Source organism: Ascaphus truei, chromosome 6 (assembly GCF_040206685.1).
Source record: "Ascaphus truei isolate aAscTru1 chromosome 6, aAscTru1.hap1, whole genome shotgun sequence".
NCBI lineage: Eukaryota > Metazoa > Chordata > Amphibia > Anura > Ascaphidae > Ascaphus > Ascaphus truei.
The window spans coordinates 119,950,293-119,962,117 of record NC_134488.1 but is presented as its reverse complement, the minus strand read 5'-3'; the positions used below and the strand labels follow the sequence as shown (position 1 = coordinate 119,962,117).

Genomic DNA, 11,825 nt, shown 5'->3' with positions numbered 1-11,825 from the left:
TTAACTGCATTGCCATAGGGGCCTGCAATGCAAAACATGCTGCATTGTTCATTTATAATTATTAACTGCATTGCCATAGGGGCCTGCAATGCATTGCCAGAGCGAGACAGCTTTAAACGTGTAAAACAGCCATAAAAGACAGTTATCCAGTTGAGAACCTTTTACAATGTATGTCTGAGACTGATAAAATATCGAGCAGCTTTATAAGTGATAACCTTAAAATGAGTGAGGCAGTCACCAATCTGCGAGGCAGCCATCTGAGTGAGACAGTATACAATCTGTGAGGCAGTCATCTGAGAGACAGTTTTACAATGAGTGAGGCAGTAATCTGAGTGAGACAGCTTTACAATGAGTGAGGCAGTAATCTGAGTGAGACAGCCTTACAATGAATGAGGCAGTAATCTGAGTGAGGCAGTAATCTGAGTGAGCCACCTCTACAGTGAATGAGGCAGTAATATGAGTGAGACAGCCTTACAATGAGTGAGGCAGTAATCTGAGTGAGACAGTTTTACAATGAGTGAGGCAGTAATTTGAGTGAGACACCTTTACAATGAATGAGGCAGTAATCTGAGTGAGACAGTTTTACAATGAGTGAGGCAGTAATCTGAGTGAGGCAGCCTTACAATGAGTGAGGCAGTAATCTGAGTGAGACAGCCTTACGAGTGAGGCAGTAATCTGAGTGATCTCACTAATTGCAGTGAGCTAGCATTCTAATGGGTTACACAATATTCTAATGATTTGATTGAATGACCTAATTACACTGAGTGAGTAGAGGCCCCTCTCGCCTCCTTCCTCTCCGCAGCTGCACCCCCTTGGCGCACACGTGCAGAGCGGCTGCGCCCGGCGGCGAGTCACAAATGCGTCACTAGCGCGCGCCGCGTCCTAAACAGCCTTGAAACCGGAAGTGAGTGAGTGGGGACGTTTCGCAATTTCTGGGGCTCCCGTTACCTTCCCCCCCCCCCCCGGGTCTATTTCCAGTTCCCCCCTCCCCCGGCCTCCTCCTCCCCACCCTGGTCTCCAGGAGCTCTCCGTATAACGGGCCTGCGTGCGGGGACCTGCAGGGTGCAGGGGTTAATGCCCAGTCTGCAAGGTGACACAGTCCCTGGGTAACTGGGGGGTGTTCACCGGTTGCCGGGGTTTCTGAGCTGTGAGGGTGATGTCAGTCGGGTCAGGGGCGGGGGAGGGTCTTTACTGTGCGGATCCCATAGACTTCCATGAGTTCTATGGATAAACTAGGGTCTGTCCCTCTTAGCAGCACATTGTACTGATATGTTTAAGGGGTCACACCTGAATGATTGGGGCATTTTTCTTCATATGAATGTGACACCTATAAGTATTTTAAAATATATATATACATTTTTAAAGTACTTTGTAAACCCGGTGAGCAGAGACATGGGAGAGTGTTTTTTTATTTTTTTTATGTATCATGGTTTGCAGCAAGAATTTGCACAGAGAACGCTCGTCCTCCCCCCTCCATTATTTTTGTATTTGGAAGAACAAGGAAGGTTTAACTTTAGGGTGAAAACACCCCCATGGAGGGGTTACTACGAATTGCAGTTTAATTTATTTTCAGAGAAACCAAGGGAAGCCAAATAATTTGCTTTTAGCATGGTTGGATTTATTTAATGATGCCAATTAGATTGTTCAGCTTTTTAGAAAATATTTTTTCACAGGCTCCATGGGATTGCACTTTAAAACTTAAAGTGTGTGTGTGTGTGTGTGTGTGTGTGTGTGTGTGTGTGTGTGTGTGTGTGTGTGTGTGTGTGTGTAAACCCCTAGCTCTCACTGGTCCTTATAGATTTATTTCTCCGTTGATATTTATAATCTTTGAGTAAATCCACGGAAGTCTTTTGTGGTAGCTGATTGGTGTCAGAAGGTGATACTCCATGATTGATTGGTGAACAGTGATTAATGGATTCTGCGACACATTTCACTTTAAACCAAATTTAAAATAACTACAAGAAATATACATGTATATGTCCCAAAAAAAGAGAAGCCTGGGGTCCTTAGAAAAAGAAGCACAAGTAGGTCTGGCAGAACACAAGGTTCCACACTTCCTTGGGGCTGTTTATTAAATTGTGATAGTGCTGATCGTGTCGCTATTGCACGCAAACTACTTACGGCTTCTAATGGATTTTTTTTGCTATCGCGCCCCAATTGGCACTACTGCAGTTTGATGAATATCCCTCTTGGGGCCTTATTTTAGATCAGCTGAAGCAGACCTTTGGGCCGTGTTTGACTGAAAATCGCCATCGACTTCAGTGGCTGCAGAAAGTTGTATTCATTTATGGGACAGTATGAAATGTGGTTAAAAGTCCAATCTGGGAGGCAGTGCACATAAATGTGACCTACTCATAACCATATGCAGTTGCTGCAGGCACTGAAAAGTTGCCTGTACACTGCTATAAATATTTGTGCATAATTGGAGTTAATTTCTTCCACTTTTAACACAATGGTAATGTTGAAGCTTATGAGCGCAACTGATCTGTGTTGAGTACAGGCATACCCCGCATTAACGTACGCAATGGGACCGGAGCATGTATGTAAAGCGAAAATGTACTTAAAGTGAAGCACTACCTTTTCCCCACTTATCGATGCATGTACTGTACTGCAATCGTCATATACGTGCATAACTGATGTAAATAATGCATGTGTAACAGTCTCTATAGTCTCCCCACTTGCGCACAGCTTCGGTACAGGTAGGGAGCCAGTATTGCTGTTCAGGACGTGATGACAGGCGCATGCGCGAGCTGCTGTTTGCCTATTGGGTGATATGTACTTACTCGCGAGTGTACTTAAAGTGAGTGTACTTAAAGCGGGGTATGCCTGTATAGTGTAAATAAGGGTCCAAAATGTTAAATCCAAGCAGCTGGGCAGAATCGGGTGAAAAATAAAATGTATCTTTACTGCCAACCAAAGATTTCTCTTTTCAGTAGGGAAATATTTTTAAAAATTGTTTTTTTTTTTTTTTTTTTTCAATTACTTTTTTTGTCATTGCTTATTTATGTTTATTTTTAAAATAAATCTGAGGACACCGATCCCACTGACCGTGAGTTTAGGAAGGTCCATAAATAAGGAGCTGAGATACTCATGCTCAAATCATTCTTTATTTGTACGACTGTATGTTGTATTTTCTGTATGAATGGCGGAACCTGCTGCCACCCCCCATGCAATCTTAGCTTTCTAATCTAGTGAAAAAGCGGGTTGATCCACTACTCTTACCATGAGTTTCTTTCTGGCTTTGCAAGGCGATAACGTAACTACTGTTCACTGATCTAAAACTCGAGTGTTTATTCTCCATTACCAGCATGTTGCATACCTAGAGACGGTCAACGTTATTGCGCATACCCCTCTGACATGATGGGTTGTTCATGTCCCTGCCTTCCACTACTCTGATCTCACCCTGGGCATCTTCCAAGCTTGGTTTAACTTGGCTGTATCTCCCATTTTTATTTATAGAGATGGAGAATGGCGGCCGTCCGTCCATTGGACAAGTCGTGCTATTGGCCTCGAGCTCTGCAGTCACCGCCCTCTTCTACTCCATTTACCGACAGAAATCCCGCTCTGCTCAGACGTTGAAGGTTAGAAATTAGGCCATTCTCGCTTTTTATTTGCAGACCGATGTTCTGTTGGTTTTCATAAAGTTTGTCCGTTTAAAAAAAAATAATAATGAAAACATGAATAAAAGAGAGAAACCTTTAGATTGGTTGTTTAACTATTTTATACTTTTAGCTTTGCTGAAATGCACAATTATGTGTTGGTGGAAGCGGGTTAGTCTGTACAGAGGTTTCAAAACCCCACAGGTCTTTTCCTCATACTCAAGAAGCGACTGCAGAGGTTCTCATTGATTAGTTACATCCATGAAGTCTGCCTATGGTTGGTGAACTCTCAGAATGCAACACACATCTTCCTCTCCCCTGGGGTTGACCTGCTGTTGGAAACGTGTCCCTCTCGTCTGTACTGTGTATTCTCTGATATTTGTTTCCTTGCCTGGTGTTTCTGCCATTGACTTGTTAAATCTGCACATCCGTGACGTACACTGTATAATACATACATGATGTCTTTTTGTTGTCGAGGGAGCCAAGAAAGTATCTCTCAATGATGATCTGCAGAACATTCTCATGGAGCTACCAGGAAGATGCGTCTCCTACGCGGTTATCGAAGGTGAGGTACATTTTTCTTAAAGACGACTACAAATTCCCCTACGGTCTTGAGATAAAACCCTGACGTTCGTGAGATTCAAACATTTTCAGTGTTTGAGATGCCTACAGTTTATAGTGAAGCATTGCAGACTTCTCCACAACAAAAAGTGTTTTACACGTTCAAATTTTGCTCAAGACAAAAAAACCATTGGAGTGTGTATACAGATCTTCTACAGCCTGTTGCATTCTCTAACACAGGGTTTCCCAAACTTTTTATTCCGTGACCCGGTTATTTTTGAACTTCTCCTTCGTGACCCACTAAAATTTTTATCGCCTATACTGGCCTATAGGGCCTGCACAGACACACACACACACATCCACTGATACACACACAGCCATTGATACACACACACACACACACACACACACAGCCACTGACACACACACACGGAGCCACTGACACACACGCAGGTGGGTGGGAGGGTGGGTTGGGGGGACTGGGTGGGTTGGGGGGACTGGGTGGGAGGGAGGGTGGGGGGACTGGGTGGGTGGGAGGGTGGGGGGACTGGGTGGGTGGCTCAGGAGGGGGTGCCACGGGAGGTGAGCTCGGGAGGAGGTGCCACGGGAGGTGAGCTCGGGAGGGGTTGGCACGGGAGGTGGGCTCGGGAGGGGATGCCACGGGAGGTGAGCTCTGGAAGCGGGTCGCAGGGGGAAGCGGGCCGCAGAGGAGCTGGTACTTCCTCCTCCGTTCCACGTTGGGATTGGGGGGGAGGAAGGGAGCGGGCCCTGCTTGCCCTGCGCATGCGCGCAGGACCGCGGGGGGAATCGCTGCCATTTTTTTTTAACTTGAGCGGGGGGAGACACCGCGCGGCCAGCCTCGCTGCGACCCGGCAATTTTGGTGCCGTGGCCCGGTGCCGGGTCGCGACCCACCATTTGGGAAACGCTGCTCTAACACAGGGGTACTCAACCCCCGCCCTCCCCCAGAGGCTGATTGAGCAATCTGTGCTGGAGCTGGAATATCTTGTAAACCTGTTGGGGGGCCTGAGGACCGAAGTTGAGCACTGCTGCTCTAACACACATCACGCAATGTATTTAAATTCCAGTTATCCTGATGTGGATATGCAACTGAGCACACTCATTTTCACTGTAACCTTTAAATATCTGTTTCCCTGGAGCTGCATTACACAGCGTGTACTGTTAACTCATTGATTTAAGCAGCTACAGAGGTAGCAGTTCCTCTCTGACAGCTGTTTCCTCTCTGGCTTATCAGTTTGAGTTTGGTCACTTGTTCTACATTTTAGAGGCTTGCAATAAGATGTCGGTAGCCTCTTGTGTCTCTATTTCCTTAATCCAGGCTAAAAGACATGCAATAATGTTATAGGAACGTGTTATTGATTGGCATGTTCTCTGCTAACACGTAAGGGATGGTATTTTGCAGGGGTGGTGAGGTCCGTGAAGGACACGCTAAGCAGTCAGTTTGTGGAAAACTGCAAAGGGGCGATACAGAGACTGTCATTAAAAGAACACAAGATGATATGGAATCGTACCACCCATCTTTGGTAAGTATTAGTATGTGTTAGTAACACTATGCTGCACATACATGGCCTTTTTTCAATGATTTAAGGTGGATTTTGTAAAGATCTACAAGGGTGATCGGGAGAAAATGGTTATCGTGCATCTATAGAATTTTTGTTCCTGATCTCCCCAAGAACGTTCCTACCGGGGTTCTCCAATGAAAACCCCATCTTTTGCAGAAAGCATTTCAGCAACCTGGAAATCACAACAGATTACACAGCCGCTAACCCTCTCATATCCTAATGCACTTCCATTTACTCCTAATGTCAGCCCTCATGCCACTCGGGTTGTAAGCTTTTAGCGGCATGAATTCCCTTGTCACCACTTGTATACATGCCGAGTCGAGCGTACGCATTTATTTTTAGTGCCTTAAGTGCATAGAGATCAAGAGACTTGACCAAGCTCACCCATGAGCTGATGCTATGCATCTTAGCCTAGTCTTTGTTTCAGTACCTTCTATATATATATACAGTGGTTTGAAGAAGTATTCACCCCTACCAATAATGTCACATTTTGTTGAATTACAAATGTATTTTTTAAATTTTTTTTATTCAATGCTACAAAGCTGTAGTGGTTAAACTGAACACTGTTATGAGGTAAAATGTCAGTAAAGGAAATGTACTCAATAAAATGTACTGGTTGCATAAGTATTCAACCCCTTAAGTCTGTATTTGATAGAAGCCCTTTTGCAGTAATTGCTGCTATGAGTATTTTTGGATCTGTCTCTATTTGCTTTGCACAGTAGGATGGTGACGTGTTTGCCCAGTCTTCACAGGAAAATTGATACGGTTCTGATATGTTTGTTTGGGGATCGTTGATGGACTGCAGTCTTCAAAGCTCTCCATAAATGTTCGATTGAATTCAAGTCAGGACTCTCACTGGGCCACTAAAGAACATTAATTATCTTCTTGTTCCACCACTCCAGTGTGGCTTTAACTTTGTGCTACTGGTCAGTGTCCTGCTGAAATATGAATTTCCTCCCCAGTGGCAGAGTCTTGGCTGAACTCAAACAGGTTTTCCCTCAAGGATTTGCCTGTATTTTGCACCATCCATTCTCCCCTTTCTCCTGACGAGCTTCCCAGTCCCTGCTGAAGAGAAGTCTCCCCATAACATGATGCTGCCACCACCGTGGTTGCCAGTTGGGATGGTGTTGACTGGGTGGTGACTCAGTGTTCACACATCAACAATAAGCCAGTCCCTAAACAAAGCTGGGCTGTATGTATGGGTGGCAAGAAAGAAGCCATTACTTAAAGACTTAAAAATTAAACTTTTTAGTCTAAATTCCCAGCATTGTGTCTGGCGCAAGCCCAACACTGCACATGCCAAGTAGAGTGTACAAAATTATTTGTAGTACCTTAAATGCATAGAGATCAAGAGACTTGACTATGGTCGCATATTGGCTGATTCTATAGATCTTAGACTAGTCTTTAAACAAAATAGAAAGTCAGCACCACTAATGAATCTACATTAAGACGAAATCGAAATGGTGCACGTGGGTAAGAGGATCTCCTAAATCCTCACACAATATACAATAGAAAAGACACCCACAACACTTAAGACTAGTCTTTGTTTCAGTACCTTTCTATATGTTTGCATGCTTCTCCTACAAAGCGGCTGGTCGCAAACTTCTCCTCAGGAGATGCCAGACACCAAACTTCTCATGAGACACCAAACTTGTTGGTCACACCAGATTTGAGTGATAACCGATACATTTATAAACACACAGGAATGTACTTGGCTTACATATGAATGTTCTATTCACTGATGATAATGGACACTAAGGAAAAGTTTAAGAACCTCTTTCTGTAAAACCATAGATACACACAACGGTCTTCATCTAAGAATGAAACGACACCTTTTTTTTTTTATTCGTTTCTCTTAGGAATGACCATGAGAAGATCATCCACCAGAGAACCAACACCGTCCCCTTTGACCTGGTGCCAGATGACTGTGTTGGAGCTGAGGTGTCGGTGAGGGTTATAAAACCTCTGGATGCAACGGATTTGGGTCTAGAAACAGTGTATGAAAAGTTCCACCCCGCAGTGCAGTCCTTCACGGACGTGCTTGGCCATTATATCAGCGGCGAGCGGCCCAAAGGAGTGCAAGAAACCGAAGAAATGCTGAAAATAGGAGCAACAATAACGGGCGTTGGTGAATTAGTCCTGGATAATAAGATGATCAAGCTGCAACCTCCGAAGCCGGGCATGCAATACTACCTCAGCAACCTGGATTTTGAGGCATTGGTGCAGAAGCAAGAGTCGCAGGTTAAGCTCTGGAAGATACTGAGCCTGCTGTTTGGTATGGCCACATGCGTCACCCTCTACTTCATCCTGAGACGCCAGTACCGGCATCACAAGGAGAAGCAGCGCTTGAAGAGGCTGCAGAAAGAGTTCCAGGAGGCAAAAGCCAGGCTTGAAGAGGAGGGAGGCGAGGACCTGCCCAATGCCTGCATCATCTGTCTGAGCAATGAGAAGTCCTGCGTGTTCTTGGAGTGTGGGCACGTGTGTTCCTGTTTTGATTGCTACCAGTCTCTTCCTGACCCCAAGAAATGCCCCATATGTAGAAATACCATAGCCCGAGTGGTCCCCTTGTACAACAGCTAGAAAGCTTCAGTGCAGCTAAAAATCCACTGTCAGACAATGTATAAAACATGAAGACGCTTTGAAAGCTATGAAGCGTTTTGAATACGTCCACTAGCTAACGGGACGCTTGCTGTACTCTGGGAAGGCAGAAGAAAACCAAAGAAAACTACATTACAAAAAATAACTATAAGGCGTGTGAAAGGGGAGATGTTCCTACATTAACGCGCCCCTCCCTAGGAATAAAAACACCTGCAGAGATTAATGTGCTCACAGTGATAATGTGTGACCTGCCCAGAAAGGAAGGGAAATCGCGGCCTATCCGCTAAGCATGCAAATGTTGGAGAGCAGCCCTGCAATTAGCACGGCTGCTTTTGCTGGGTGTGTGAATGTAGCCGAGGAAAAGCAACTAAAACTAGAATCCAACTTCTATATTGTCCACTTAAAGGAGGAATTCAAGCCAGCAATTTTTTTTTTTTTTTTTGCAATAATTTCGGTGCTGAACTGTTAATTTCAGCTGCAGGCGCCCCCTGCTTTCAGAAATACTGGCCTTCGAAGGGGGTGCCGGTATCTCTGCTTCATAAAGCTCCCGTGTCACGTGGGTCAATAGGAAGCTGGTCATTCCGTGGTCCCTGCTAGTGGAGTGGCTACGGACACCCCCTACGGAGGTCTATCTCCAGAAGCAGGGGGTCCATGGAGCTGAAATGAATGGGGTTCAGCTACGAAGACCCCCTGTTGCAATCCTATGTTAAAGAATTGCACCATTGGATTGCCGCTTTAAAATAGTGTCTTGCTTTTTCATACTGGAGGAGAAAAAAGAAAAATATAGTGCAACACAATTTAATAATGGATGAGTCTGAAGCCTGTAATATGGTAATGTCGGCTGAGGTGAAAAACTTTGCACATCAACCAGTGTAACCTTCTCCAGAAAGTAAACCGTCTCTTAGACTATTCACATTCTTCAGTTTATTTTCAGCATTTATAAGGAAGGTTTCTACTGTACAATTTGTGAGCGCTACATAAAAGCAAATTTTAAATAAATATATATTTTTGGACTGAATTAATGTGCTTTGTAGCTCTGTGGGCAAGAAGGTGCAGGAAAAATCTTTTATAGCATCATATTCTAATCAGACTAGATCTGTTTATATGGCTCTTCGTGACTGTGGTGCATTGGGCTTTCAAGACCACCCATTCGTTCTTTAAAAGGACGCAACGTGGCTATTAAAGATAATGTACACGATCTTTGGGTAATATCCAGTGAGAGGTCTCTCAACCTGCAGATAATCCAGGTTTCCGAGTCACACACTTCTCTTAGTGTCAATGTTGCATAGTAACATCGCAGATGAGATTGAAGAAAAACAAAAAAAGACGTACCCGTCGAGTTCATCCTATGCTAAATTTGGAATGACAGATGCTTATCCTATATTTCTATTTACAGTATATTGATCCAGAAGAAGGCAAACAAAACCGTCCATTGAAACGTCCAATGCTCTGGGGAAAATAAATTCCTGACTCCAATAATTAGATTTCTCCCTGGATCAACATCCTTCCCATGGGTATTCATTTGGTATATCCCTGTATACCTTTCCGTCCTTTAAAAAAATAAAAAAATCCAACCTTTTGGTTGAAAACAAATGTATCTGCTTTCACGGTCTCCATGGGTTAATGCATTTGACATTTTACCTGACCTTGCTATAAAGAACCCTTTCCTTGGTGGCTGGTGAAATCTCCTTTTCTCCAACCTTAAGGGATGACCCCGTGTCGTTTGTACTACTCTTGGGATGCATAGTTATTTTTGAAAGCTCGTTGTGTTGACACTGAATATATTTGTAAACCATTATCATATCCCTTCTTAGATGCCTCTTTTCTAATGTAAACAAATCTAATTTTGCTAGCTTTTCCTCAAACGCTCCCTCTCTCCCCTGAAACCGACAATCTTGCCAACGCTTTCCCCTCCTCTTGATCTATCGTATATACCACTTCTTGGCTCCGGAGCACACCAGTCCCTCTAACCCACGGCCTTGGCTAAATTCATAAACCTGTTCCTTTTGCACTTTCACTCGCTTCTCTGAACGCCTATGGAGGAATTCTCGCATTCGTGCTGATTTTCTGTACTATAAATTTCTCCTCTCCTGTCTTAACTCTGTTCTCGCTAATGCCAAACACTACTTTTTCTACATCAACTGCGACACTCACAAACCTAATCCACGCAGTCTTTTCTCTGTATTTGACTCTCCCACCTTTTCCTCCCACTTCCCACCCTTCACTTCTCAAGAATTTACCGACTATGTTAAGGGAATGCTGGATGCAGAGAGATTCCTGTTCTCAGTTCCCCCTCCTCTCTGCTTCTACCTAAACCACCTTCTTCCACTCTTGACTCTCTTTTTTTTGTCTGGTTACAGAGTTGTAATGTTTCTAAGCTGATATGGACTCCCTCTACCACATGCCCTCTCTCTATCCCATCCCCTGACACATCAAATCTCTTACTCCTGTCTTAGTCCCCACTCTCACCCAAGATCTTCAATTCTTCCCTGAGCTCTGGCACAGTCCCCTCTTCCTTTAAGCATGCGCTTGACACCCCTATTCTCAAGAACAACCTAGACCCTACGTGCTTAACCAACTACCACCCTATATCCCTTCGGCCGTTTGCTTCCAAACTGCTAGAACCTCGTGTTCTCCCGTATGATTAACTTTCTTAATTCCCTTGCCCTCCTGGACCCTTTAGAATCTGGCTTTCGAAAAGCTCTCAACAGAGACTGCTCACGAAAGTAGTGAATGATCTGCATGAAGCAAAATCCCAAGGTCACTCTTCCCTACTAATCCTACTCGATCTCTGCTGCATTTGATACAGTTGACCACTCTCTCTTCCTTCATGTTCTAAACTCTCTTGGTAGCCACAAGTTGGCTGCTAGAATAATTTCACTTTCTCCCAAAACAGTATCTGCTCATCTACTCCTTAAATCCTCCTCCTGGCTTTCCGCCAAATTTCAGATTACCTGCAAAGTTCTCTTCCTTACCTTTTTTAAGTCTCTCCTTTCTACTTATCGGCTTTGCTATCTTGTTATGCCCCTGCTCGTCTCCTGCGCTCTACCCAGAACTGTCTCCACCCCATATTCTATGTCTCGCCTTAAACCCTTTCCCCCCTCACTCTCGTGTATGCCAAGTATCCCCTCTCCCCACCATCAAGACTAACCTTAAAACGCACCTCTTAAAGGAAGCATTCCAATAGCCTGCACTTATGGCTACTGTCCCACACCCACAGTTGCTGCTTCCAACTATTGTGGTCAAGCACTGCCATCTACTGTACTTATTCCCTCACCTGCTGTCTCTAAGTCTCCCAACATAAAACGTAGATTGTAAACTCTGGGGCAGGTATTTCCTTTCCTATTGTCTGCCTTGTTTGCATTTATTGTATTATTATTATTCCCTGCACTGTACTGTCTCTCTTTGTAAAGCGCTGAGTACACTGTGTGCACTATATAATTAAAGATGTACATACAGAAGTCATATCTTCTATCCCCTTTATTA

At 44.3% G+C, this 11,825-nt stretch overlaps 1 protein-coding gene across 4 annotated transcripts; it reads left to right on the top strand.

Moving 5' to 3' along the window:
• The first annotated feature begins 835 nt into the window (after positions 1-835).
• Positions 836-9,357, top strand: MUL1 (mitochondrial E3 ubiquitin protein ligase 1). Of its 4 annotated transcripts, none has more exons than XM_075606058.1 (5): positions 836-904; positions 3,460-3,581; positions 4,077-4,164; positions 5,582-5,702; positions 7,601-9,357. In XM_075606058.1, the coding sequence occupies exons 2-5, from the start codon at positions 3,462-3,464 to the stop codon at positions 8,319-8,321; spliced, it is 1,050 nt and encodes a 349-aa protein (XP_075462173.1). In that variant the 5' UTR covers positions 836-904; positions 3,460-3,461; the 3' UTR covers positions 8,322-9,357. The 4 variants fall into 4 exon arrangements, with proteins under 4 accessions (XP_075462173.1, XP_075462170.1, XP_075462171.1 ...); XM_075606055.1 differs by lacking the exon at positions 836-904 and adding an exon at positions 956-1,106 and having other exon boundaries at positions 4,072-4,164; XM_075606056.1 differs by lacking the exon at positions 836-904 and adding an exon at positions 959-1,090.
• Positions 9,358-11,825: the final 2,468 nt, after the last annotated feature.

Coding starts and splice junctions, on each gene's coding strand:
- MUL1 (XM_075606055.1), top strand. CDS start 1,075: ATGCCCAGTCTGCAAGGTGACACAGTCCCTGG. Junction 1,107..3,459: donor CAAGGTGACACAGTCCCTGG/GTAACTGGGGGG, acceptor TTTTATTTATAG/AGATGGAGAATGGCGGCCGT. Junction 5,703..7,600: donor AATCGTACCACCCATCTTTG/GTAAGTATTAGT, acceptor CGTTTCTCTTAG/GAATGACCATGAGAAGATCA.